Here is a 27,939-nt window from a genome sequence, read left to right as displayed (position 1 = left end):
CGGGGATTTCGGTGTGACGCCAAGATTTACCTGGCTGCCTCTGCTGCAGAGCATCAGCAGGGATAACCAGGGAATTACCTTCTCTGAGCATTGCTCAGCCAAGGAAGCTGCTTGCCAGGCTATCCTACAGCTGGGTTAAGGGAGCCGAAACCAGTGTAAAAGTCTTGTGGATTTTGGGTGAAAAGCTGAGTCCCAATGCTTGTGCCTCCAGCTTTGTACTTGAGACAAAAACCCTGGCATTTCTGTCAGTGGCCCATGGCTCTGTGTGCAGAGAGGGAGTGCGTAGCTGCCATCATCCGAATATCGGTCCCAGGAGCCAAATTCGTGTGAAATGGCTTTCCCTGGACCTCGACAGGTTTAGTGGATGCCGTGTTTCGGGGTGGGTTAGTGTGCTCGAGCGCTGTGTGCTATGTCAGAGGTACCACAGGCTGAAGCACCGAGTCAGCACGCTGGGAAACATCCTTCACCTTTTCCCAGCCTGGAGGTGGGCTGGAAAGATTAGCCCTCCTTGTTCCTCGCTAGCTGCCAGCCAGCAGTGGGACACAGGTCGCTTTGCAGGAGCGTGCCATTTACATCTGAAAGGTTGGAGGCTGAAAAGAGCCCAGGGTTACGCCTTGGACCCTTGAGCACGAGTGGCTGAGTAATAACCCGGGAAAGGCATAGGGAAGAATGGGCAATTGCAGGGTTATCTACCTCCCATCCTTTGCCCTTCGTGCCTGGGCACTCCCCTCCTCCAGCATGGTCCATCTATCACGATATGCCTGCAGAAGGATTTCTCCCTTTGTAGCACGTTAATGGCGATGATCCCTCACACGCCCACAAGACTTTGTATTTTTTAAACTCCTCTCCAAACATGAGCTGCTTTACCTTGTTATCGCAGTCTATTTTTCCTTATCCTTCTAATGAATTCCTATAAATAAGATAGCGATCCAGCGCCTGTCATGTCGATTCATTCAGTTCGTTATCTGCTCCTGCTAGAATTTTACTCTCCCTCTATCGAGCCTCGAGTGGTTCACAAAAGAATATGGCTCTTTAATTAACCTACAAATCAGCCTCTCTGTAAATCAGCTGTGCCGCTCCTCGAAACTGGATTATCTGGCCTCTCGGTTGACACCGCTCCTGTGAAGCGCGGTGGGGGCTTGCTGCAGTCCCCTCCCCATAGGCAGGCCCTTGGTGCCTGCCTGGGGGGTGCAGCTGCGGGGTGACGCGTGGGTACAGAGGGATGTGCGTTGGAAGAGCTGCCCTCTCAGCTTATCTGGTTTGTGGGTTTTTTTTTTGTTTTTTTTTTTGTTTTTACAGCATGTGGGTGAATCCTGGGTGTCATTAGGAAGTGAACTGTCATCTTTTCTTGGAGAGAAAGGAGTTTTCTTGCATGCTTCCTAGCACAACGGGGGACCTGGCCCAGAAGAGGGGCTCCAAAGCATGGCTGCTGCAGAAGCAACAAATAACTGGGTGTCTGTAATGACAGGTCTGCCACGCTGTAGAGTTTGAAGTGCAAATAATGCTGTGGGGAAGGGGGACTGAATCTTGAGGAAGAAAAAGCTCAGGGGAAGAAAATGAGTCAGAAAATTAGATCGGGTGATAAAGCTAATTATTTCCTCTGTAGGATGGGACTTGTGCTTCTTTATCTTCCATGGAGTTATTAACATGGGAAGCCAAACTGTGAGATCTGAAATCATGCTTGCACACCCCTGTGTTTTGGCCCGCCATACACAATGAGCTGCTTTCTGCCTCCAGCTTACGCCAGCACTCATGGTCCTGGTGTCCGCAAGGCGGCTGCGTGGCCCCTTCTTTCTCCCTGTGACGCGCTGCTGCCTCATCAAGCAATGCCCTGGTGATGCTCAGAGTCCCCCAGCATTAGGGGTAGCTTTAAAATTCCCCAAACTCCTTGGATTTTGGTGTATGTCATGAGTGTAATATCCAGCTTGATGGGGATTTGGGGGCTTTGCCCACCTCTGCGGGATGCCTTCCTTCCTGCCCGCGTGCGATGTTTCCTGCAGCTTGCCAGGATGTGTCTCAGCAGGGAAGATGCTAGTACGGTATTTCTGTCTTGACCTCCCAAGTGCTGAGCTGGGAACAAGAAGCTGGAAGCGCCTGGAAAGGCTGGATGGCGCTTTGCGAGGGCAGGATGTTTTTTGGAGGGTGGTTGATGCCAGCACATGGTCTGGGCAGGGCTTGTTGCCTGGGAGGTAATGGTTGCTGCCTCTGAGGGCTATTGCAGCATCTTCACCTCTCCATGTTGTGGATAGGTGCAGGGAGTGAGGAAAACTTGCCCTGAAGTGGGGCAGCTCTTTAGGCGGAGATGAGGAAAATGAGCATGCAGGAACAAGCCAGTAGCAGTGCTGCTGTGTGGGGAGAGGCGGGGGGGGTGCTGGCATGGGGACAGCAGGGGACACAGGGCCTTCAGTGGTGCAATGCATACTTTGCGATGCTGCTTCAACCTTTCATGAGGAGCCTACGGTCCGTGCAGGGCTTACTCACCGTGGTGCTCCTCTTTCCGAATCCTCCCTATTTTGATGTATTTATTAGTGGCCTTTTTTTTATATTCCTCTGCATCTCATCACTGGGGCCAGGGCAGAGCTGATGGGCAACTTTGAGCCCCACGAGCCAAGAGCGGATGGGAAGGGAGGTTTGCTTTTAGCCTTACTTGTGTCAGACTTCTACCTGCTCTCAAGCAATTGGATATTTAGGGCCTGAACTTGAGCCCATGGAAATTTTGCAGAGATGTAGTGACCCTCTGAGCCCCTCAGAGCTGCAGCCACAGGTTATTTGCATCCTCTGTCAAGGTGGAGAAGGACCACTACACGTGTCTGAGCACGGTTCAGCTGGAAAGGACACTGGATGGGGACGCTGGGGTCTGAGGCTTTGCAGCTGGGATGGTGCGTGAGAACAAATTTTCAGCTTCCAGACTCTTCCTTCTCCCACCATTGGTATGATGTCACTCGTTCGATTGCATGGGAGTAGCAATCAGTATTTTGGGGCAAAGACTGTTTTTTCTCATGAAGACACGCTGCCCTAGCGCAGCAGGGACCGAGGGCTTGCTGCTGACTCCGATTCCTGTTGCAGCACAACTCATCAGCGATGGCCATAAATGAAGAGAGCCTCAACGCTCCCAGGGAGCGGAGCAGCGTGTTCCCACGGCCTCCCTGCTGCCTCCTGCCAGTGCTTGGGTAGCGAGCTCCCTCCTGCTGCCGGGGGCTGCAGGGGTTGAGGGGACTGCATCACCCCAAGGGCTGTGAAATTAAGGACTCGCGGTCAACCCAGTGGTGCTATAAAAAGCAGCACCCCTGGTACGAATTTCACTCTTAATCCTAGACTTGAAGCAGAGGTAAGGCTAATGCTCACCTCCCGAGGCTCAGATTTGTTTTCTAGCCTGAGTGTATTGAGGGGGATGCTGGCTTGACTGTAGCCAAGGCAGGGAGGCTATGAAGGCTTGCTTCCCTCAGAGAGAGGGGAAAAATAAAATACAAAAGTTGGGTAAGCCAGTCCGAAACTCTCTGACAAGTCTTATTTTCTCCTCTGGCATGCTTCTCCCTTGCAAAAACAGAGACCAGACTTCCTGCTCTTTAGAAAAAAAACCTCTGATTTCTTGAACCTTAGGGCTGAGATGGAGAGACCGTGAGAAAGGGCCGCAGTTCGAAGTTGTATGCGGCACCGATTTCTCACACCTACTGAATACTGTGGAGCGCTGGGAGGGCTCAAACTCCAGCCTTTTCCTCCCCCCCCACCAAATTCTTGACCGGTGATGTTAATACATTACCGCAGCAGCCTATCTGTGCGCTAAGGACCCATGGTCCTGGGGGTGCAATCCATCATCTTGTAAGGGATTTTTTGGGATTCTGTCTGCCATGATTAAAACCAATAATAATAAAAAGAAGCAGTCATTCCTGTCGGCTGCCTCGTGCCTCTATGAGTGGCCTACACCTCACCCGCTGCGTCTGGAAGTGCGGGCCATCCTGTGTGCCTTCCTGGATCTGCTGTCCCGTGAGAAGCAGGAGGTGACAGATGCGGCTCCTGCTGAAGGACCAGCCCTGCCCACATCCCTCCTCTGAGGTCTGCTCCTGCCGTTTGCCACCAGCTTTCTCAAATGTCTTTTGTTTTGCTTGTGGAAGCTGTGAATTGCCAGCTTGAGGCTTTCCCTGCCTGTCACGGCACAGTGACAGGTCAATCTTTGCAGGGAATTTACTGAAGGCTAAACCAAGCAGAGTTTTATACCTGGCACGTGCGGATGCATGGCTGCCCATCTGCACATCCTTCTCTGGGCAGATATGGAATGTGCTTTTGTGGATAAAACCCAAGATTCATTTTAAAAAGAAGTTGCTTTTGTTTTTAAGGGGGAGATAAGTCTGTGCTGTGCTGCCTGTGTTTTCCATTTCTGCTCGATGAAAGTTTGGGCCATATCACATTTTGTTCAGATGCCTTGGCGTGTCCTTATCGCCCCATGCGTGATGCCTTTCCACACCCCCCAGCTCCAGTGGGTTGGTGGAGATGGGCTCTGCAGCCACCCTGGGTGGGAAGCGGCTCTACCCTGCTGTTCCCGTCTTGAAAGAGAGCTGTGATTTACAGGAGGAACAGAGAGACGTGGCTGAGATGGTGCAGCCACGGGTGGGGTGGGGAAGCTTGGTATGAGAAAAAGGCTGAGGGTGAAGCACATATACACATTTTTTCCCTTTCCCCCCTGCCCCCCTTCTTGTTCAAACTCTGTAGCCTGGACTGTGATCGGAGCAATGCAGCTGAGGAATTACATGAATGTATGGGAGGGAGAGGCTTGTGCAGCATCTCTGGCTGCCTTTGACTGACAAGCTGATCTTTCAGAGCTAGGATAACCATCTCCCCTGAGACTAGGCTGCAATAAACTCCAGGCTGTGACATCATAACTTTTTATTTTATTTCTTTTCCCAGTCTGCCTGTATCGTACCTCTATCCACATGCCCTTCCTTATCCGGTGGGATGATTTCCCAGCTGTAGGCTTTGCTATCAAGCCATGTCACTCCTAAGTCACAGAAACCCGTCCATCAAGAAGCATAACTGTTGCCTGCTGTTTGACTCAGTACTGGCCATACTGTAGACACTTTGTCACCCATGTCCCTGGTTTCAACAGCCATGGTTGCTGGTGTTCCGCAGAGGCTTCTTGGCAGAGTGGTAATCAGGGGGTTGGGATGCCAGCTGGACTTCTCCATTCCCTACATCTTCCTGGCTTCATGGTGACCTTGGACTAACCCTTGGGCTTAGGGACAGGTTTCTGAAGGTGGCTTGATACCTGGAGGTAAGTCTGGGTCTTAGAGGGATCTTTGGAAAGGGCTGAGATGCTGAACTCTCCGATGCCTAATACTGGTGCCTGCGGTGTGAGGCATCCCCTGGGATGCTGCTTTGGGCCAAAGCATATGTGGTTTGCACAGACAGAGAGAAACTGAGCCGTGGCAGCACGACTGTGTGTTGCATGCAAATATCCTCAGCCATGACTTCTGCGATGGCCTGACACCAGTTGTCCTGAATGACGTGAGCAGAGGCATTATCTGGCTATTACAGCATACTTGACTCATTCACACAGAACCATTATATGCCGTTTATAAGAGACTAATAAGTTATTAATTTGTTGGTGGAAAGTCAAATGGGGAAGGGAGTTGCTCTGTTGTAGCCTTTTGAGGGTGTCCTCTTCTACTTCATGTGACAGAGTGAACTGCACATCTCAGTACCCCTGCCCATCACCTCTAGGCCCTTTATAAATGGGTGATAAACGCAATATGAAATAAAGCCTGGCAGCTCTGCACAGCAGTGGGATGAACTTGTTGATGGTCCTAGGCCATATTCTGGTTTATGTTGCTTAGCCGCCTTTGGTAGCTGGTTGCTGGATGGCAGTGAGAGAGCATTACACAAAGTATGCTAAGGGATCTCTCTCCCTGATGAGCAGCAGGGCAGCAATATTGTATCTGGCACCGTGATAAGGCTGCAATGGATTATGTGGGAAGGGGAAGGTCCCTTGCACAGGTTTCTGGGATCTCCCTATCCCCTAACCTCAACAGAGAGACCAACGGGATGGCTGCTGGGGGATGCAGGGTACCCTTCCCAGTTCTTCTCTAGTTCATGCAGCCTCATCTCTTGGGGGGGATATTTTCAGCAGTGGTAGACACTGTTGCTTTGGCAGGTGATGGGAGCTTTACCCTTGATGGCAGCCAAATTCACACTGGGTCGATGGGCTATATTCCCTCTGGGAAACAGCAGCCTTCATGCCAGGGGTTGTGCATGGCTCTTCCATTAAACCCTGTTCCCAAAAGCTCTTCCCCCGTGAACCCTGGCTCTGAGGGGGCAGCCTACCCGACACAGGCAGCGACCAAAGTCAACATTGTCCTGGCCTGATATCCTGGCGAGCTCAGGAGACAGGAATGTCCAATGAGCTGGTGGAGGGTTCTTGGGTTTTTCTGGCACAGGCCTACAAAGTCCAAAGCCTCTGGGAGGCATTTCATTTTCCTTTCTGGAATTAGCTTTAGTGCTGAAGGTTGGGTTTCGGCCAGCAAAACTTCCTTTGAGCCGTCAGCCGTGTAAAAGACTCCTCAAGTCTGCAGCGTTTCCATTAAACGCAGCTCATCTGGTGCCAGAAATTTCCCTTGCCTGAATATTATAATCTCCTCAAGTGCTGGTGAGGAATTGCCCAAAGGAAGTGTGACCTTTCCAGCAACGCTGGCTTGTCTGGAGCGGGTGTTCATGACCATGTGGAATGGCGCAGCCTGTATCATTGGTCTGTGGGAGGAGGAGGTGTTTTGTAGGGCAAATGGAAATAAAACCTCTCCCTTGGCTGGGGGTCTGGAGGGAGGTGAAGTCAAGAGCTGGATCTGAAATGGGCAGCCAGCCCCAGTCAGAGCAGAAGTCTGAGCATCCCAGACGCTTGGCAAGCTGTGACTCCGTGGCCAAAGCTGAACCGAGGTGCTTTCAGCCCTTCCCTACACCTGCAGGATCTCCTCAGCAAGAGATAAACCCCTTCCACAAAGAGTATTTCACCCCAAAACAAGACCTCCAAAAGCTGTTGGCAGAGATGTAGGGACTGCATAAGAGAAATGACCCGGCCCCATGATGAGGCCTTGCCAGAGCAAGCCTTGCCTGCGGCTCCTGGCTGCTGGGGCAGCAAAGCGATCTCTCCGTTCTCCCTTCCATTTCCAGTCCCCCTAATGTTTGTGTGAGGGTGTGAATTTCCTTTCACCTTGCAGGAAAACCCCTCTGTCCAGGAAGGTGACTGAGTGCAGGAGTGTAACATGCTGTAGCTCATCTTGCAAGTCTTCAAGCTTCAAGTCTTCTTTCCATTTCCCTTTCCTGTCTTGGGTGAAATGATGTGAGGAGCTCTCAGTCCCACCAGCAGCTACGAGCCTTCTTCCCAAAACTTCCCCAGCCTGAGACCAACCTGGGAAAGTGCTGGCTGGAGGTGAAGGCAGAGGTATGCGGTATCAGCCCAGTCCTGAAGCGCTGGGTAGTGGGAAAAGACGGTTGTGCAATTCTGCTGTGAGATGAGCCCGTTAAGTTACTGAAAGTGATTGCGAGCAATTAGAGCAAATGGGAGACTGTGGCCTTTTCTTAGAAAACGGAACTGTTTGGAAATTAAATTTTTCCACCTTTTTGCTTTGAAAGGCAATTTATCAGCTGACCCCCTCCTCACACTGATGAAGGCTTGGGCTTGCCCAAACTGAAATCGCACATTCGGTTTGCGGTCCAACAAACCCTTGTAGCCGACCCAAATGCAAGGACTTTGGCAAGGGGTAGTTTCTCATTTGTTTGAAATTTTTTTTTCGTTTGTTTTTCGCTGAAGACACATATTTGTGCTGCTAGGTCAGTCAAAAAAGGAATCGTCCTTTTTCCTCTGCTTGTCGGTGTGACTACTGAACCCCGAAGCATCGCTTATTAAACCTTGCTCTGCTGCCAGCCTGTTTGAGCATGAGAGCGAGCTCTGAATCTGCCAACAAACTCATGTTAGGTATTTGCTGGAGGGTGGTGATATTTCTGAACCCAGAGTGAGCAGGGGCTCAATGGGGGCTTTATCTGCAGTTCTTGTTCCAAAGAGGAGTGGGTACGGAGCTTCCAGCATCGCAGCCCTGCTGCAATACTCAGTGCGTCTGAGCTGCGTGGCAGTGTGCAACTCGGAGGCCAGTTTGCTCTGCGGCAAAGGGAACTGGGAAAGATATTTCCCTACTTTTGCAGAAAAAAAAATTCTTCTCCCCAAAACAGTCGCCCCCACCGCTGTCCTCAGCCCATTCGGAGGATGCAGGGACAGAATAGCGAGCCGGTGAAGTCATGGGGAGAGAGTTAGTCACATCCAACTGGGAAAGGGAGAGGGCTGCCAACCAACATCGCTCTCGCACCATGGAAAGCTCGCGTGGTTTGGAGTGGACCCCCCGCCGGGCTCCCCTGAGTACCCCAGCCAAGCTAGGGGGCTTGGTGTAGTGCTGCCTCAGCAGTGACTTCCCGAGGAGCTGGAGGAGATGAGGAAGGAATTAAATCAAAATTTAACTAGTTCTGGCATAGATGTGGACCTTGCTTCTCATAACTGGGGCAATCTGGGCAAGCGGGGGTTAAGAGCCTTTCTGAATCAGAGACTATCTGGAGCTGTTGTACAGGGGAGGGAGATCATGGCAGAGTTTAATGAATGACTTCATTTATATATTAAAAAAAAAAATACACAACAACACCGTGGCTTCCTGCCAGGCCCACAGACAAGGGTTTCTATGGGAACCAGGGGGAAAACAATAAATAGGAGTGTGGGATGAGTAGGGAAGGGAGGAGGGGAGCCTGAGCTCTGGTGTGGGTCCGCTTTGTTCCCCCTGGAGAACAAGGTGGCAAGGGGCGATGAGGCGGGGAGAAGGGGAAGGGGTGTCTGAATTTGCTGCTTGCAAAAAGATTCCACCCAAAATAAGGCAAGCAGTAATTATTACATAGCGGTGGAGCGGTCTCTTGGGGAGTCCAGATCTGCATTGTTCCCTGCTCCCTGTGGGCTTGGTGGGGATGGGTGACCTGTCTCCATCTGGCTCCGCATCCCGGCTCTGCCACCTTGGGTGAGATGGGAGTTTGGGAGGGCAGGGATGTGGGGTCACTCCCACCGTCCTGCCAGGGTGGTGGTGGGACCACTCCATGAACGGGTGCAACCGGGGCTGAGCTCAGCGGTCCTGCCAGTGCCACAGAGTAAAAAAGACTCTGAACGAGTCTCCCCTGGAAAGGCTGACGAGGTTCATAGTGTAATTAGAAAAGCTAAATTTTTCTTGAACAAAATGTCTCCATTTACCCCATTTTATTTTTCCTTTCCTTTGGTGGGAGAGGGGAGGATCTATCCTGAACCTCAAATGAAAACAGCATCTTAGCGAGGTCCTTGATGAAGTGAGGTGTGCTCACATAGTCCAGGCTGTGGGCAAAGCCAGGCAGGCTGGCAGAGTGGCACTTCTGGGGTCAGCTGAAACCTGCCCCTCGTTCGTTCAAACTGGGCTGAAACAAGTCTCAACTAAGGCTTTTTTTTTTTTTTTTTTTTTTTTTTTTTCTTTTCCTTTCCACAAGCTCTTTGCCCCAGTCTGAACTGATGTCACACTGCATCTCCTACTGCGCAGGTTCATCCTATAGGGACTGCAGTCCTCGGAGGGTGCCTGAATGGGATGGGAGGACACAGGTCAGGGTGGGTCGTGCTGCCAGTGGGAGATCGCCTTCCCGACTCCTGTGTGCGTGCCTTGCACGAGAACATTTCTGTAAATAGGCTCGCAAATGCCAGCAAGACAGCCTGCGTGGTCTGTTTTGGACCTGGCTGAGCCAAGGGTGAGTGGGCTGAGGAAGCACCTGCCCCAGCATCTGCTCTGGCATCAGCCCCAGGTACCACAAGTCAGACCTGCCCTGCTCCAGCTGCCATCGCAGGCCCTTTGGGTTAGCGGTGACCCTGCCACCACGATGCCTCCCTTTCTGCCTGCATCCTGGCTGGTGCCAGCCAGCGGTGGAGCCAGAGCCAATCCCACATGGAGACCAGCGTTATCACCAGAGGAGGAATGTGGCAGCTGCCTTATCGCTTCCTCGGAGATGCGAGAGGCCATTCTGCTGACAGAGGTGTTAATATCCAGCAGCTGAGATGTCTGGGAGGAGCCAGGGCAGATTTTTGTTCTCTTCAGGGGAGGAAGGAAGCTTGGCAGGGCAGATCAGGACACAGCCACTGCCCTCCGCTGCTGTTCCCTCTGCAGGAGCAGCTCCACTGCTTAAATAAACTCACCCCCAGGGTGCAGATCTCACCCTCCCTGGGCCAAAGCTTGAGATGGAGGTTTGGAATTTCTTGCAGCACTGCAAGACCCTGTACAGACCCCTCCTGGAGTGCAAAGCTGCTTTGTAAGGAATGGTTTTTCCCAGTGGGCTTCCAGCCTGTGTGTAGGTGGCTGATCTGGGAGTGGGGGGATATGCACCACATCTTCCTTGGTGGGGGAAAGGCTCTCCTCCATCTCTCTCCCAGTCCGTGTGTCCCACCTTATCCTTGCACATCAGTTGGTCTTGCTGTGGAGCCATGCTGACAGAGGTGGGGATGCCGCTTCAAGAACCAGCTCCCATGGTGGGAGTGCTCCTCTGCAGGAGCCCCTGCTTGCCAGGGGGTAGCCCAGGCACCTCTGGGGTGGGTATTGCCAGGTTTTGCAGGCACTGCCCGACAGCGTTAAGGATGGGTTTTCCCTCTGGCTTGGCAGACTGACAGCACAGTGGAGCGTGGAAGACGAGGAGGAGGCGGCGAGAGAGCGTCGGCGGCGGGAGAGGGAGAAGCAGCTGAGGTCCCAGGCAGAAGAGAGCTTGAATGGCACCAGCTCCTGCTCAGAGAGCGCAGGTCCAGCACAGGAAAACCAGTAAGAAATACTTGTGGATAAATCCTTCAGTGATACGCTCTCTCCTTGCAGCAAAACCCTCCTGCGTCCACAGAGCGGGTGTCTCTGTTGTTTGGGGTGGTTTGGGGAGGTGGGGAAGTTCCCTAATAGGCTTGGGGTGGGAGATTTAGCCCAGACTAATAAAGAGTGTATTTCTAGTTTGGGCAGAAAAGCCAGAATCCCTGCTTTGCTCTTTTTTTTTTGGCTGGACGCTGGGTATTTTACTGCCCTGAGGGTTTAAACTAGGACAGCTTGGGTAAGGCTGAACTCGGGCAGGGAGTCCCCATTGCCAGGGATTTCAGTGCCTGGTTAAATTTCAGCTTATGAATCATCCTATGCTGAAACTAATGAAAGTTCCTGATATGTGTGAAGACAAACACACTCCTGAAGATGTGACACACAACCCTGGGCAGATCACAACTCTAACGGCCAAGGGAGCAATCACCTCACCCAGCCAGGCTCCCTGTTCCTCCCTCACAGGATGCATCCCTGGCAGTGGGGAGTGTGGAGCAGCTCCTGAGCTGGTGCAGTTTGCAGCTTCAAGGGTTAAAGTTAACTTGAGATGCTTTAATGGGGCAGGTCCTAAATGGAAATAGCTCAGGAGGCATTTATGGAGATGCTGAGCTATCTGCTGCCAGAGAGGAAACCCCTGGATAAGGGATAGGGTGACCAGTCACATTCCAAGCACCTCACCTCAGCATCCCACTGCAGCTTCCCTGTGTCCATGGTTCAGCAGCCCAAGCGCTGTGCAGTCTGCACTCTGAGTTGCCAAACTCTGTGCTGAAGACCCCAGTCTTCCCACTATTTATGTGTTCAACTTATGTCTAAATACATTAAACACAATGGAAAAGTGGTTGCAGGATTTGAGATTACAGTCAGAGAGAAGCAGTAGCTTCATTTTACTGGAAAAACAGCAAATGCTATTTATAAAAATCTATTTTTTTTCCATGAAAAGATCTGTTTTTTTCTCAGATACTTTCAAAATTATTCAGGACTTTTTTGTTTTTCTTTTTATGTATTGGTCTAGAAGCATTGCAAAGAAGCTTCAAAATCTTTTGTGGAAATAAATCCAGTGATATTCTGCAGACAAAGCCACTGCAGTCTGCCCTAAAAGCAAACAGAAGATCTGGAAAGTAATAATAATTGTTAGCTTTTCCGACCCCCACTTCACACAAGGGCTGGAAAATAATTATCAGAAGTCTTTAAAACAGCCGACAAGATCTCTGGTCTCCGCTTTAGCAGGAGATGCTGTGAGCAGCCTCGGGCACAGAGCAGTGTGCAGCAGCCCTAATAACCCAGCTGGCCAGCTCTGGTCCTGTGGGCATAGGCACGGGCACGCTGCTGACCCTGCAGGACTGTTGGCACTGCCCAAATTTAATGGAGTGCTTAAACATCTGTGAAGGGGGCGATGACAAGAACAACTCCTAAAATGAGGGGTTTTGGTCCCTGCTCCACGATGCTTGAGCTCGCTGGGCCAGGCTTCACTGGATGTTTCTTCTCTGGCCATCCCTGGTTTCTTCTGCAGCTGCTGACAGCCACCTGGGCTTGCTCATGCAGCTGGGGCCAGCCCTGGCTATTAATCTTCTGAAAAGCTTTGCTCTCTCTTGTGTAAACACTGCCCCTTCCCCCCCTCGGCTCCTTCCGTGCTGGGACTCATCTCATCCATGTCACTCCTGTTTGTGCAAACTGGCCCTCGGCATTTCCTTGCACCAAAGGGGCAGAGTGAAGTTCCTCTTCTCCCTTCCCCCACTAAAAGAAAAAAGAGAAAGAACCCCCCAAATGGCAGGTTTGCACAAAAAGACACTGCCTAGCTTTGGGAAATAGAGGGATGGACATCAGTGTAGGCCATGCTGATGGGGCTGTGCTGGCTCGGTGCTTCCGCTGGGGCTGGGTTTGCAGAGGGGCCCAGGGAAGTGACCGGTTTTCATACAGCCTTTGCTTGGTCTTCCTTGCTCCCTGAGAGCTTTTCTGATAGCCCGAGCACACGTTTGTGGCTGGGGCCACAAAGACCAGAGTGATTCTGCCTTGGGCATCATCAACACTGCAGGTTGCCTGAAGCCCTGACCTGGAACTCAGCAGATCTGTGGCTCTGCATCAAATTTTCTGAGCGTTGTCTTGGGGCATCCACAAGCTACTGCTACACACGCAGCAGAAAATAACCCAGCCGGGGCTGTGATGTTCTAGATCAACATGGTATCGCTCTCAGAAGTCTAAGGGGATGCTGAAGTGTGGCAGGAGCTGGGCTGTGCTCAGACTTGGGGCTGAGCACCCCCTGCTACACTCCCCGGTGAGCCTGGTGAGGGCATGTGTTTTTTGTAAACCCTCAGCTCCTGCAGTCAGTTCAATATGAGATTCCCGAATCTCAGAGGAATGCTCCATATTCCAAGCCACTGGGGTCATGGAGGAGGCTAAGCATCTCCTGACACCTCCTAAGAGCCCAGAAAGGCAAAGAAAAGACTCACATTTATTATGTATTTTGAATCTCTGAGTTTTAAACAAATCTGCGGGTCCCACATCCTAATTCCCATTCCCAGATGACATGACCGCCTTGCATCCCAAAACCATCTGTGAAGCCACATCCTCAGGCTGATGCTTGCAACATGGCTGCCTACCTATGACCCCCAGCTGGGAAGTGATTCTTCTTGCAAACGCACAAGGAAAGAAATAGGAAAATAAATCAACAGTCCCTGTGCACGGCCAGCCCGCATCTGGTGCCAGCAGCGGTGGGCCCCGGGAGGGCTGCGTCTCGGTACAGCAGCAGAGTATTCACAGGCAAGGAGCCGGAACCATGCAAGTGCACATGACTGGCTCAAACCTGTAGGGGAACATGAGGATCCAACCCAGAACTTGAGCCAGTGTCCTAATCTTTGGGTTTTCATGCCTTCATCATCCAGCGATCTGTTCATACCAACTCCTGCTGGTTTCTTTTCTATGAGGCTGTGGACAAACACAGGACGAGCAGCAACCGAGTTTGAAACACTTGTGGTCTAAACAAGCTAGGGCCAGCTCCTGTGCAGAAGAATATCATGAACTTTTTGGTTTTGATGTGCTTCTTGTCTTTTGCTTGCCTGCGTGCAGCCCCAGAGAGCAGGCAGGCAGTGGGGTGCTTCTTCTTCTGTCTTGCATTGATGCCCTTTGTACAAGGGTGCTCTAAGCATGTGACAAAAGCATCTTTTCTGTAACAGATGATAAAGCTTCAAGTGGGATTTGGGAGCAATCAGAGGAAAGAGATGCAATAACTGGAGGGAGAGAAGGACGGTGTCAGGCTGGGGCTCTTTGAGGCCAGGTTTGGGTGTTTTTGCTTCTCTCATCCTTGTTTTCCTTCCTGCTGTGTTTCAGCTATGACTTTAAGCCATCTGGGACTTCGGAGCTGGAGGAGGATGAAGGGTTCAGTGACTGGTCCCAGAAGCTTGAGCAGCGCAAACAGAGGTGCGTAGGACACAGCTGGCCCAAGGGGAAAGAACCAATGTGCCCGGCAAAAGGCCCGTCCCTGAGGAGGGGCGGGACAGGTCCTGCACTGCTGGGATGGATGCTCTCTGCCTGCCATTTGGGCTAGCGGGGAGGAACAGGCCTGCCTGCCGTTTGGGTTAGCAGCGAGGAACAGGCTCAGGGACTTGCCCCAGGCTTTGGGGATGTTTGGATGGAGCTTTGCACTCCAAGCAGTGGCGGCCTGCCAGAACGCCTGGGTTTGGAGGAGTGACAACAGTGGATTTAAGCCACCTGAGCTGCTGCAGGGGCTGAAGCAGCCTCTAACATAATCTAGGCCAGGCTAAAAAGCTGTTCTAAGTTATTGCTGCTTCCTGGCTCACAGCAGCATAGTGGGTGTTATGGCCTCAGCCCACCTTGTGCTTGACTCCTCTTTCAGCAGGGGAAAACAGGCAGTAAAGAGCCCAGAGAGGTGCTGGTGTGCTGGCTGTTTAGTCCCCAGCTGCCATCACTCTCCCTTTGCAAAGCTGAATCAAACTCCTGCCTTAGCCACATCCCTTGGACACCATCTACCTGCATGTGAACTCTGTGACTCAGCTCTCTCAGCAGCTTGATTTTATAGGAAATTTTACCCTGTGATGACACAGCCTCTTCTTTACCCTCAAGACTGAAAAAATGCTTAAGACTAATATTCAGTGCTGAACAAATAAATAGAGCCCACCATTTTCTTCCTTTTTTTTTCCAAACACTGTAGCTAAACCACTCTGCAAGCTGTACCTTTGCAGTCCTGACCCCACCAGTGTTGCTCAACCACCTCCCCACAGCACCGATTATCACATCTGCGAGAGCAATTAGAAATCAGCCCCATCTGCTTTTCGGCACGCTGCCTCTTTTTCCATCCCCTTGCAAAGGGCTTGTCTGGAGAGAAAGGCTGCTGCTGTTTCCTTCTTGGCCTTCAAAACAGAATTAGCTGGAAGGGTTGCATTATCCTCTCCAGAAATTGCTCCTTGCGTTTTTCTGTGATGCTTCTGCAGCGGGCAGGAGGGTACTGAGCAGGGGACGTAGCACCCATGGCAGGTGAAGCCCATCAGAGAGGGAAGGTGCTTTAAAGGCAGTGGCTGTAGGTAAACAGGCTTTTTGCTGGAGGCTGGCTGGGAGAGGAAGCTGGAGGGGCTTAGACCCTGTGGGCTTGTTGGAAGTGTGCTTTCTGCAAAAGCTAGGCTTGCTTCCTGCTGGGTGGCTGTGCCCCGTAAAGTTCCTTCAGCAGTTTTTCCTTTCCTCCTTTGCTCACCTGCCTCGCCCGAAGGACAGGCCCGGAGTGCGGTGCAAGCCCGGGTAGGTTGTGTGTCTGGCTGGGATGTCCTGTGCTGGGCAGGCAGTGCTGTGGCTGGGGTTTTCCAACTCCTTTCTCTCCTGCTTAACAAAATATGGAACAAACCCTGGGTTTTCATGTGAAGGATTTTGAGGCCATGGCTACGACTGAGGGAATGGAGACAGTTGCTCTCTCTTGGATGGAGCTAAAACAGCTTGTGGATCCCCTGGGGGCCTGGGTGCTCAGGCACATTTTCTTTTTGGTTTTGGTTCCCCACTTTGTGGGGGGGAGATCCGTGCCCCTGCAGCTATCAGCTGCATGCAAGAGGGTGAGAACTGGATCAGACTAGCTGCCTCCCATATGAAGTTGCTGTGGTGCAAAAGGCCTGTAGACTGCATCATTATCTGCTGCCTTAAATTTTTAATATGAGCTTGCACTTTAGCTGGAGGCATTGCTGGCATCCGGATTAAGAGAAACTAGTTACCAGCCTGTTTGCTGTCGGTGACTGTGCTGTCATGGGAGGATGATTAATAGCAAGCCAAGTGAGCCAGTGCATGCATCAGTTTTTTCCCTACGTGGTCAGTTGGGAGGGCTGGACGGCAGCTGTCCTGTGAGCTGCCTTCCCAGCAGCAGAGAGGTGGGTGGAAAAGCATCACTTGAACTTTTTTTTTCATGTTTTGGTGCTGGCTGGTGAGGCAGAAGTGGTGAGTCAGCCTTGCGCTTTGGCCGCTGCCCACGAGCCAGCTCTCTAGCCTTGCTGTCGCAAGCCAGGTGATTTTCTAAGAAATGAGTGGGAGGAGAAAGCTATTCTCTGTCCGGGGAAAGTAAGACGGCAACAACATCTTGGTGCACGGCTGTGAGCCAGTGAGAGCTCTGGGGTTATGTGTTCCCACCAACTCTGTGCCCAGAGACACGGGCTGCTCAGCTTTTGCAAAGCTGATTGCTTAAATGTACTCCTGAGTCTCCTCTCCGCAGCCTCAGAGACCTGGAGGAATCCTCTTGTATGAATCCCATGGTGTTTTGTTTTTTTTTTTTTTAAGCCTAAGCCCAGGGGTGACTCTGGCTGCTTTTTCCTTTCTTTTGCTGGGCAAATGAGTGACATGAGTGGAGGTGCCGTTTATTCTGGTGGGTAAAACTAGGGTGCAGGGTCAGGTGTGGATATAGCATTGCCTGCAAAGCACTGCGCCTTGCAAACAAACAAAACCCCACGTGAGTGGCTGTACAGCCCTGCCCTGCAGTTTAGCTTCAGCTAGGGAAAAGGAGGATCTTGGGAAGCACATTCGTGTCTTGTTGTTTGGATCCACCTCCAGTGAGAGGCTTCATTCACATGGAGGATGACCTAAGGAAGCAGAAGGCTGTGTTGGGTGCTCCACGTTGACTTGATGCTGGGAACCGTGGGGGCAGCATCAGATCTGTGTTTGTGCACCAGGACCACAGTGCACGCTGCTTGACCTGTGGTTTTGGCTGTAGCTGAGCAGAGAATTGAGGCAGCACCACATCATGGTGGTAGTGTCCTTTCTGCCTAGGGTATGAGGGGAGGCCAGGAGTTGGTGCTCAGGTTGGTCTCATATCTGTTTTCCTGTGGGTCTTGCTCACAGTGAGGTTGGAAAGGTGCAGACACCTTCAGCTCTGCCACAACTCTTAGCTGAGCTGTGTCCTGGGTATTCAACGTGTGGGAGTGTAAGGTGACTGCTTCTACATCTGGGTGCCTGGAAATGGATGGGACTGTGGGGAGTGGCTGTGAACTCTGGTGTAAAACACTCAGCAAGTTGTAGGCTTGGGGGAGTGATAAAATTGGATTTCTAAAGGTCTGAGGCACCTGATGGTGTCTGTAGGCTCATAACAAGGCATTTTGCTTCTTTGACCTCTCCCACACTTCTAGGTCTCCGCGACAGTCATATGAAGAAGAGGACGGTGGTGTGAGGGAAGCTGAAGTCAAACTGGAGCAGATCCAGCTGGATCGGGAAAGCCTGGAGGAGATCCGGGAGGAGAATGTGGTTACTGGGGAGGAAGAGAGGCTGTGTCAAGAGGAAGAACAAGTCCCAGTGCAGGAGGAAGAGGAGAGAGCTGAGCAAGAGGTGGGACCAGGAGGAGTTAAGCTCTTCATGGGGCTGGTGGGAGAGATGAGGGCTGCTCCCAGATCTTGTGGTTTAGTCATGTCCCTGCAATTCTGTGAAGGAAAGCGCTACCATTTGTCCTGTTTTGGGGGCAGTGAGTAGCTCTTTGGGAGAACTCAAATCTAAATTTTACTGCTTGTTTTTCTCTCCCCAGCCTTTATCGCACCTTTGGAGCACTTTGGCTTGATGTATCTCTAAATCTTGCATTGCTCCCAGCTGAGGTTTTCTTTCTTTGCTCTTCTGATGAGGTGTAATTCCTGGTAAATGAGAGAGACAAAGCTGGAACTTGAGTGGTGTGTAAGTCCGTTAGGGTGGCTGAGATGCAAATACCTTCTATTGTAGATGGATTTTGCCTTGCTGAGGCTAGTATGGTTTTTGCATTTGAACTGTGCGTATGACTCTTTTTAGCCCTTTATTCTAAAGGCAGCTGCTCGCTCTCCTTGTGGCCTCTAAATGAGAAATTCACATGTTCCTATCTGAATAGTTGTAAGAAGTCTTTATTAACTGATGCATGGACCCCTTTCCTTATCATTTTGGAACCTTGAACCTGCAGAATTTCTCTGATATTCCCCCCCCCCCCCTTAACACATGGGCTTCTTCCTGGATGTTTCAAAACCAGATTATGTGAACTCAAAGTTTCTGTGCTCATATGTTTGTTTAGTGTAAAGCAGGAAGCCTGGGACATGGGGGGGGGGCGGATCACTTTCGTTGCATAGTAAGCACTTTGACCAGCTCACTTCCTGGCTTGTTCATTTTCTGCACTCAGGAAAAGAAGAGAAGGAGAAATGAAGAAGAAGAAGAAACAGCAGAAAAACGCCAGAAGGCCCCCAGCCCTGCCAGCCTGGAGGAGGAGGAGGAGCTGTTCTCTGACCACACTGCAGTGTGCTCCACCAAGGTTGGTGTTTCTAGGGCCCCTCGGGAGGTGATGGCATCTAAGTAATGATGGAGAAAGATGACCCAGGGCTTGCGGTGATGTAGGGTGTGAATCCTGTTATCCCGCTCCTGCTACAGGCTGGGACAAATCACTTGATCTGTTTCCTTCATCTGCCTTGGTTGTCAGCCTTCTCTCCTCCTGCTCTGCCTGCTTGAGCTGTTGGAGGCTGTAACTCTCTCTGTGTGTGTATACTTTGCCAATCACCGTAAATGTCTAAAGTTCACTGGGGACTCCAGGGAATATTGTAATACTGAGGAAGATGTTTGTGAATTTGGCCAAAGATGACACATGAACTTAATCAGAAAATGAAATTTCCCTTTCCCCCAAAAAAAACCCCAAGACTTGAGGCAGTGGAATTTCCCTATCTTGGAATAAAATCAGAAAGTATGACTTAAGTGTTTGAACAAAAAAACCCTGGGATTCCTGATCTCTGAAGCATTGTGTCCTTTCCAATCACATCTCTCTGCATGGGTGCTCTTGTGAAACTTCAGTTTTTAACACCAACTGAATTGCGTCTCATGACTTCTGTTGCATTTGCTACAAATCCTCAGTTCCGTGCATGTGCTTTTAAATACAATAGCTACAGATAAGTGGTTTCTGTAGCCAATAGCTTTTTGTCTTTGCAAGCCCTAAACTTGTTGATTACAGTTGTGAGGGAAATGGTGAGGAGTCTGGGTAGCCTGTTAATCTGCTGTTGGTATTATCTTTGCTTTTTTTTTTTTCCATTTGTATCTGTGCTATTTGCTTCTTTGTCAATAATTCCTGGACAGGGAGGATTGTATGCACGCTTCCTCTTGCACCAGTAAGTAGCTTGTACAAGGAAGGTTTCATCATCTACAACCATCAGATTCTTGCTCTTTATGGAGAAGCCTTTTAAAAAATCAGAGAGGGAAGAAAGAGTGGGTTTGGATGCAGGCCATGTGCTAATGTTAGGTTTGAAAAGTGGGATGGGGGTGGCCAAAGCATATCCTCGGAGTGGGACCGGTGCGGAAATGTGGGAAACACTTTCAGTGCCTTTTTATGTGCTGAAATTCTTGTCATTACAACCCCAAAACACACATAGCTTCCTGACCTGAGCTTAACTGCTGCTGCTAGGATTAGCCCAGGGAAAGGTTTAGCAATATAGTCTCTGTGTTTTATAATGGTGATGTCAGAGCGCACCAATACACAAAGCTGAATGTAAGAGCTGTTCAGGAAAAATATGAGCTTGGGATCTTTCCAAAGGAAGGAGGCTCTTTACACCCCGGCTAGCAGGGCTTTATGCGAACAGCAAGAATTAAACACATTGACCACCAAGAAGGTGTTTTGACATGGGATTGCTCAGCAGAAATACTGCTTGCAGTGGAAAGATGAGAGCATCTGCAGCAGGTGTGAGGTACCCCGCCAGCTGTGGCTGGTGGAGTCCAGGTACACGTCTGGGGCAGGGAGATGTTGGGGTTCAGAGGGCTGGTGTGGCCTGGGGACTGAAACAGATGTGTGGTGGGAGGGGGGGGGAGCCTTGTACCAGTCCATTTTGTCCCAGCCTGCTTGTGAGCTCCGAGTTTCGAGGTTGGCTGAGTGAGCAACTGTGGTTTCTTCTGGCCTTCAGAAAGTGCTTTGGACCAGAGAAATGAATGACTCTTCCTCCAAGGAATTGCTCTACAGGGTAGAGGGAGAGTGGTCTCCAAATAGTTTAGGTTTGTTCCCATCTAGACGGTCATGCTAAGACCTACTGTCACCTACAGCCTTTTCTAGACCCTTCTGTTTTTAACTTGATGCTCATTTATGACTTTTTGGAAGCACTTGTGGGTGGTTTGCACCCACACAGCATCTCTCTGACAGGGTTGACAAGGCTTTTTTCTTATCAATATCTTATCCACTTGTGGCTGAGAAGCTGAGACATAGGTAGGGATCTACTAGATTCCCCTTTCAGGTGCTGTTATGCCCCCTGAGGGGCCAGCCCACCCACCAATGTCCCAGGGGGATGAGCAATCCAGTCTTTGAAGTCAGGGCTCAGAGGTCAGCATCAATCCCTGCAGCATCGAGCAAAGGAGTGAACTGGCAGCAGGCAGACAGCCTGCCTAGCAGAAGAAGCTGGCTGATGGGATTATCTGTCACGCTGCTGTGCTGGGACCCTGCAGAGGAGCTCTCTAACGCATCTCTGTCACCTGGCATTGCATCGTTTGGTGGTGGTTGTGCTCTTCCCTAACGGGCCTTGCGCTCTTGGGCACAGCTGTTAAATGTGTCCTCTCTGTGACACTGTCTTGTCTTCTGCTTAGCTAAAATTTAGCACTGGCATCCTGAAAGCATCTTAAAATGAGCACTTAGCGCTGCTTTTTACCTGCTGACTTGTTAGGTAATGTTTCCTGTGGCACAGGCAGCGGTTATACAGGGAGAGAAGGCTCCTTGTTACTTGGCTGATGCTCCTTGGCTCTGTAGGAGCTGGTTTTAAGAAAGCTTCCTCTTTGACTTGAAAGTGATTTTTTTTTCTCTGTGTTTTTGTTTTATGGGGCACAGAAGAGCTGTGAGGTTTAGCAACATCTCAACTTTCCTTTATTCAGTGGTTGTGAAGTGTTTGCTTGCCTTTCTGTCTAGGCTGAAGAGCTCTTGCACAGGAGCCTCTTGTGCAAAACTCTTTCCTGATGGCTTGATCTGACGGGCTGCCTTGCAGATGGCTTCATGTGCTGATTTGCTCTATCTGTGTGCTTCTCTGGTGTGTATAAGTTGATGTAACTCATGCCTGTGCTGCTCTCATGCTTGGCTCCTCTTCTTTTGCAGATGTGTCTGGCAGTGCTTCTGGGTTTCCCCCTTGCCTTTCTACACTTCCCACTTTCTCTGTTGTGTCTGGCTAGGAAACCAAGTGTCTGAGAGAGATACCTGGTCCTTGAGCAGAAGGAGTAGAGAAAATGGTCTTGGTTGCTGTTTCAGCTGTCAGTCAAGCTGCATGTTGTTGGTTAGCTCCTGAAACTTGTTGGGCTGCTACTGTGCACCAGTGCTTTTGGTTCAGATTCTGCTCACCTGTCTTGGAAAGGAGAAAGAAAGGAGATGCTCACTGTCTCTCTGACCAATGTGGGAACATGGGACCAAATGAGGCACTTCTACCCAAAATATGGGTGAGGGATCAGGGAAGAGAAATGGTTGAATTATGGTCAGATGAGGTGACCTATATCCATCTGAGGTCCATGGAGAAAAGTAATGTCTTTGTTTTCTGTCTCCCACTTTAGATCACGGACAGAACAGAGTCGCTGAACCGCTCAATAAAGAAAAGGTATTTCTAGGGTTGACCCTGGGGTAAAGCAGGTCCCTTCCTGCAAACGGAGGATGCTGGAGGGCTCTGCTTTGGGGAAGGGCAGGAGTGACAGACTACCTGTGGCTCTCAAAGTCCTCTCTTCTGCTTGAGGCACTGGGGGATCACCTTAATCCTTTTCTCTCCCCTGCTCTCCAGTAACAGCATAAAGAAGACCCAGCCTCCCCTCCCTGTGTCAAAGATCGATGACAGACTGGAGCAGTACACGCAGGCTATCGAGGTAGGCTGTTGTGTTGTCTCTCCGTCCTCACCCTCCAAGGAACCCTCCTTGCCAGGCATTGCTCTCCCACTGTGCCTCTTAGTCTTACCAGCTGGGAGGTGACAACTGAATTGTCTCCCCTTGGATGGGAGCAACCCTTTCTCCTATCTCAATCTCCCTCTACAGCATAAAGTAGGTTTCTTTAGCAAGCTTGTCCCATCCTTGTTTCCTCATGTTCCCTGCTTAAAGGGTGGGAGCACCTGGCAGGAACTAGCAAGACCCTACAAGTCTCGTTTCACAACCCCTCATCCCTGAGGACCTCCAATTACAGGAGGGGTAAAAAGCACACACTCCCTTATGGTGATTTTTCTCCATTTATTTTCCAGACATCCACAAAGGCTCCAAAACCTGTCCGACAGCCATCTCTTGACCTTCCCACCACGAGCATGATGGTAGCCAGCACGAAAAGCCTCTGGGAGACTGGAGAGGTTGCAGCTCAGTCTGCTGTGAAGTCCTCGTCCTGTAAGGTATGGCACTCGCAGGACTCGCTGTGCTTGTGCAGAGGAAGAGGGACTGGCCTCTGGGCACAACGTGCATTATGCTTGCGTTAGCCTCTGGGTATGGCTCACTGGTGGTGCCCACCAGCTCTAAAGGTGTCTATACTAGAGATCCACTCCCCTTCATTGGGATGCAAGGCCTTGTACCTCAGAGCTTCACTTCATCTGTGCTAGGGTCTCAAATTGTTCCTTGGTAGTACAGCTAGGAAAGCCTCTGTGGTGCTGGTTGAGGATCTGTTTGGAAGTGGGAATAAAATCAGCTGATGGGGAGAATGTGTATGCCTTCTGCAGCAGCTAGGACTGAGCTCCAGTTGTTGATCACGAAGTTGCATCTAGTACCAAGATGATAAATCTTGCAAACTTGGAAAATGCAAAGAGTATGATGTATCACTCTCTTAATAATTTCATTTTGTGGTCTTTGTGAGCAAGACTGATTCTGTAATACGTTAGCTGCAAATCTGTGTTTATGTGAGCAAAATTCCTTCCATGTAAAAAAAAGCCTTGATGTTAACATGTCTTAAATAGTTAACAAACTTAAGAAAATAAACATCTTGGATTTCTGATCCAGGGTCTTGTTGAAGAGAGTGGGAGAGGAACACATAGGATATCCTGGGAATAGGAAGAAGTTTTCAGTCATGGGTTTTAGCTGCAGCTGTCATAGGTCAGATGATGCGATATTATAAATAAAAAAAAAGGAGGTCAGATGTGTGAGTTTGAAAGGGACGTGAGCAAAGGCACGTTCAGCAGTGTTAGCAGTGAAGGGTAATGAGAACATCATCTCCTCAGGATATCGTGGCTGGAGACATCGTGAGTAAGAGAAGCCTTTGGGAACAGAAGGGCAATCCCAAACCTGAGACCAACATCAAGGTGAGTTGGTATCTGTGTGAGTATGAAAGCACTTGCTCTGCTGTGAAAAAGGAAAAGAGCTTTTGGCTGGGTTGGAAGTGTTGAGAAGATGGTGATGTTCTGTAGGGACAAGGGCTGCCTATCTATCAATGCAATTGCATATCTAAAAGCTCTTCCTACAAGTGAGCTGCTATTGCTTCAGCCATATTGGAAATGGGGGCAAAAGTAGTTTTATAACTAGTAATACCAAAGGGGTCTTTGGATAGCATGTTGTTCTCAGCCAATGGATTGGGAGCCCCAGCCTTCTATGCCCAAATTGAACTGCAGATGTGAGTTACTTTGCTCTTGTTATGCTTTATAATCTCAAGAGTAAAGAAAGCATGCAAAAGTAAGAACTGAGCTTAGGACAGTATCAACACTTGCAGGTCGATCTGGAGTTTTGTGCCTTCCTGTACATTTGTGGGATTGTCTGTTAAAATGCAGCAAGCAGCTGCTGCTCAAACTGTCCAGGCTGGTAGAGGAACATCAAAGTATCTTGTCTGTTCCTGGGTCAATACTGTTGCCAGTATGTGCAAAATGAAGCTGGCTCTTGCCACAGGTAAACCAACCCTGGCTTGGGAGGCTGGGGCTGTTGGATGAGCCCTCCCTTGCGATGCCTGGGATTGCATCCTCCCTTTCCTAGTACCCATCCCATGCTTGCTGTTACCTTATGCTCATAGAAGGTGGTTGTCGGTCTGTGCAAAGAGTTTATGTGGAAGGGGCAAGAAGGAAATACAAAGTAGACTGTCTCCAAGCCCTCTGAGATTAGACAACTGTATCAGATGCTGCTCTGGCTTCAGTTATTTGATCTTGACTGCTGATTTGAGGGAGAAAAATGCTGACTTTGGCTCTTTTTCTCTCCTGTTCAGTCCACTCCTTCTGGCAAAAAGTATAAATTTGTTGCAACGGGCCACGGCCAGTACAAGAAGGTGTTGATAGACGATGGTGGAGAGCAATAGCGTACTTGGAGAACTCATTAACCAGGTAGGTGGGGAATGACCTTGTGCTGTGTAACAAACTACTGGCATTGTTCTGGCAGGACATCGGGGTTATTTCTACCAGCTACACTTTGGGAGAGTTGGAAGGTACTGAATGATAACAGCTGGAGCCTTGCTTCTGGGCAAACACCTGACTTTCTGAGCTGGAAGGAAGTGGGTACACAGTGGGGATTTGTTTTGGTCTCCGACTTTCTGATGTTGCTTGGAAGCTGGATACCTGTGTTAGTTTAATCTGCAGAAGTCCCTTAGCTACTGCTGTTTGGGTGAAGATGCGTTTGCTAGTTCAAAGCAACAGTCTCTATCTACTGGGATTTTTTTAATGCTCTCTTATGTTGCAAAGAGGATAGCTGGAGGTTGTTCTGGCTGAGCATGGGGGCTGATGTGCTCCTGAAATTCAGATGCTTCTGGGGTCCGATTCCCTGATTTACTGAGTTAATCAGGGGAAAAAAAAACTTTTAATTATTTCAGTAACCTCTTGGAACCAGCCCATAATAGGGTTGTAGTGGGGAGGACATGAACCTTTGCTATGTTGGGTGGACCAGTGGAGCAGAAAGGACTGTCCTCTGACGTGCAGCAAGGGGTAAGGCAGAGCTGGGTTACTGCCTCTGTGCCCTTTTGAAACAGTCTTTGGATCTCATGCCTATATTTTGTTTATGTTGATAGATATCTTGGTATTATCTTGAGTGGATGGTAGTAGAGGGTTGCGGCAGTAAGGAGGAATGATGTAGAGGGAGGTGATAACCAGTTGGATCCAACTGGGTAGCATCTGGCACTGAGAGAGGAGAGGAAGTTGTCGAGGGTGAAAACAAGCTCATTCTCTTCTCCTACTATGAAAAAAAAGCAGCTTTATTTCATAGCCAAGCTTATAAATAGCTCTGCTACAAAACACCTTTTGTTTTTGAATTCTTCTGGAGGCTGTGTTCCTTCCTTTTTTTTCTCTTCGCCCCCCCCCCTTTTTTTTTTTTCTTCTTTCCCTCAAGGAGATGGTGTCTGAGTGCAGCATATTGTTTTGGTTTTTTTTGGGTTTTTTTTTGTTGGTTTTTTTTTTTTCTTTTGTGGTTCCTATTTAGAAGAGAAGCTGTCTTGAATAGCACTTTGAGATGAGCAGTGGTACAAACCCAAGCCTGCCCAAAGCTGTGTTTTTAGATGTAAGGAAGGAGGAGCCCACCGGATGTATATCCTCAACTTGCTTCTCTGCCTGTGGCTTTCAGAAACCTATTTTAAGGTTTCCTCTTTGATCAGTCCTCTTGTTTTTCCTGAAGTCTGTTTTGATGCACCAAGTGGGATCCTACTGAGCTTCAATTCTCTATAGTAAACAGATTTTGCTAGGTTGTCAGCAGGTGTTGTTTGCCCTACCTGAGCTTCTGCAAGCAACTAAAAGGAAAGTGCCCTCAGCTCTAATCTTTTTCCAGCATCCTTTCTTGAAAGGCCAGTGACTGTCATGGGATGTCATCTAGGATCCACCTAGTATTCCCCACAACCACTGCACAGCACTATTGCCCTATGCACTCGTTCACAAGGAAGGTTTCTTTTGACTGTGAATAGCAAAATTACTGGGATAGCTTGGATCTGTTCTTGGGTTTTTAGCTGGCTATTCTGTTTGCTGAGAGGTCCCTGCTCCCCAGCTCCTGTCCACCTCCCTGAACTATGTTCATCCTTTTTCCCTACTGCCAGATCCCTTCATGGTTGCCTTTTGGCTCCCAAGCCCTTCTGGCTCACCCTCATGTCACTTGCTCAACACCACCTTATCAGCTCTCTGGTTGCTTGAGCACAGGTACAGTTTTTCCTCTTCCTTCCTGAGCTGCAGGACTTCTGAGCAGGCTGTGGAGCAAGAGGTATTCTGTAAGTGGCAATCTGAGCTCTTACCACCTGCCTGAGGTTGTTTGACATTGAAAAGCAACCAAATTCTGTGTCCAGCAGCATTTCCCTTACCTCTCCCAGCCCAGCAGCTCAAACTGGGACATGCTGCAATAGCTCCCAATGCAGAACTGCTGGTGGAAATCTCCTCTTGCCTCCAGGCATCTGTTCTCTCCTCTGCAATGTCCTCTCCTCTGCAGGACTCGCCATTCCTGCTGCATGCCTCTGCCCTTCGCTTTTGGGGCAGAAAGGCTAAACCATGCATCCAGACCTGCCTTTCCCCTGCTTTCCCACTGTGAGCATTGCTCATCCCACCAGCAATTCTCCATCCCCCATCCCTGTGCAGTGGGGCTGGGTTGTGAATGCAGCCTGGTGGGAAGCCCAGCAGATGCAAGACATAAGCCTTTCCTCATCGCTGTGTGCGAGAGGCGCTGGTTTGTTCTGGGTGATTGTGCTTGCTGCAGGACAAAGTGAATTAAAGCACAATTGCTTCCGAAACCATCTTCTCTGGCCAGATTCCCTTAGTCTCCCAAGTGTAATCAATATTGGCTGTCCTGCTCCAAGCTAATGCTGTGGATCTTGTGAATGCAGACTCTTGTGCACAGGCATCCAATGACCTGTGCCACACATTTTATCACTGTGTGCTAATGTCACCTTTATCTGCATTAGGCATTCTACATGTTTTAAGCTGCACTCTTTTTGATTTTGTGTTGCTGCATGGATCTTTCTCTATAGCCTCCTCTTGCAGCGTGTTGAATTGTCCTGCAAAGGCTTACCTGGCATCCACTTGTGATTACTGCTGCATTTCCAGCCTACCTCTTTTCAGATTTCTCCTGGAAAACTAGAGGGTCAGAGAAATCCAAATTCTAGGTACTTGCCTTACTTTTTGTTCTTACTTTTTTCCTTAGAATAGGGAAGGAGTTACAAAACAGAGGAGACCAGCAAAGTGAAAACTTCAGGGATGGTTTGATTATAACTGAGCTCTTCCAATAGCATCATTGCTATTGGAAAATATTGGAAAAAGGCAAAAGCGGCTCTTGATTTTGTTTCTAAGTGTATTCGCAGTTTGGCTTGGGGAAACTTTGGGCAGCTCCATATCCTCCACACATGAAGAGAATGTGGCGAGCTGTGTATCGAGTTTCCTATTTGGACTAAACTTAGCAATCCTATAGTAGCTGTGTAGGAATATCCTAGCACATGACAAAGTCCCTTGAGAAACAGAAATAGCTGATCTCCAGTTTTCATGCTCATAAGCTTGGCGATGATGAGGATGCAAAAGGTGACTGTAATGCTGGAAAGCACAGTTGTCCCTGTGGATGGACAGAGTTAGGGGTTTTGCTTTAAACACCCTTTTTTTTCAGGAGGTCACGCACCGGTAGGTACACAACTATTATGTTGCCTTTAACTACACGTGGTTAGCAGGAACTCTCAGAAAACAGCACCTTGTTAAATACACAGAGTTAGATACCCACATACTGAAGCAGGCTCTTCCTGGTTATCATGAAAACGCTAACC

The 27,939-nt window shown here is 49.7% G+C and overlaps 1 protein-coding gene across 2 annotated transcripts in view; it reads left to right on the top strand.

Annotated features, from left to right (window-relative positions):
* LSP1 (lymphocyte specific protein 1) overlaps nucleotides 1–27,939 on the top strand; it is a 50,595-nt gene that overhangs the window by 15,257 nt on the left and 7,399 nt on the right. For both annotated transcript variants that reach the window (XM_086750232.1, XM_086750233.1), the window contains exons 2-10: nucleotides 10,683–10,835; nucleotides 14,193–14,282; nucleotides 17,474–17,669; nucleotides 18,475–18,603; nucleotides 21,846–21,889; nucleotides 22,067–22,148; nucleotides 22,514–22,654; nucleotides 23,471–23,551; nucleotides 24,439–24,553. In XM_086750232.1, the coding sequence (XP_086606358.1) occupies nucleotides 10,683–10,835; nucleotides 14,193–14,282; nucleotides 17,474–17,669; nucleotides 18,475–18,603; nucleotides 21,846–21,889; nucleotides 22,067–22,148; nucleotides 22,514–22,654; nucleotides 23,471–23,551; nucleotides 24,439–24,528 (1,006 nt within the window). In that variant the 3' untranslated portion in view covers nucleotides 24,529–24,553. The remainder of the gene's footprint in view (nucleotides 1–10,682; nucleotides 10,836–14,192; nucleotides 14,283–17,473; nucleotides 17,670–18,474; nucleotides 18,604–21,845; nucleotides 21,890–22,066; nucleotides 22,149–22,513; nucleotides 22,655–23,470; nucleotides 23,552–24,438; nucleotides 24,554–27,939) is intronic.

The sequence above is a fragment of the Chlamydotis macqueenii genome, chromosome 5, assembly GCF_036417535.1.
Source record: "Chlamydotis macqueenii isolate bChlMac1 chromosome 5, bChlMac1.mat, whole genome shotgun sequence".
Classification (NCBI taxonomy): domain Eukaryota; kingdom Metazoa; phylum Chordata; class Aves; order Otidiformes; family Otididae; genus Chlamydotis; species Chlamydotis macqueenii.
This window is presented reverse-complemented; position numbering and strand designations above follow the sequence as displayed.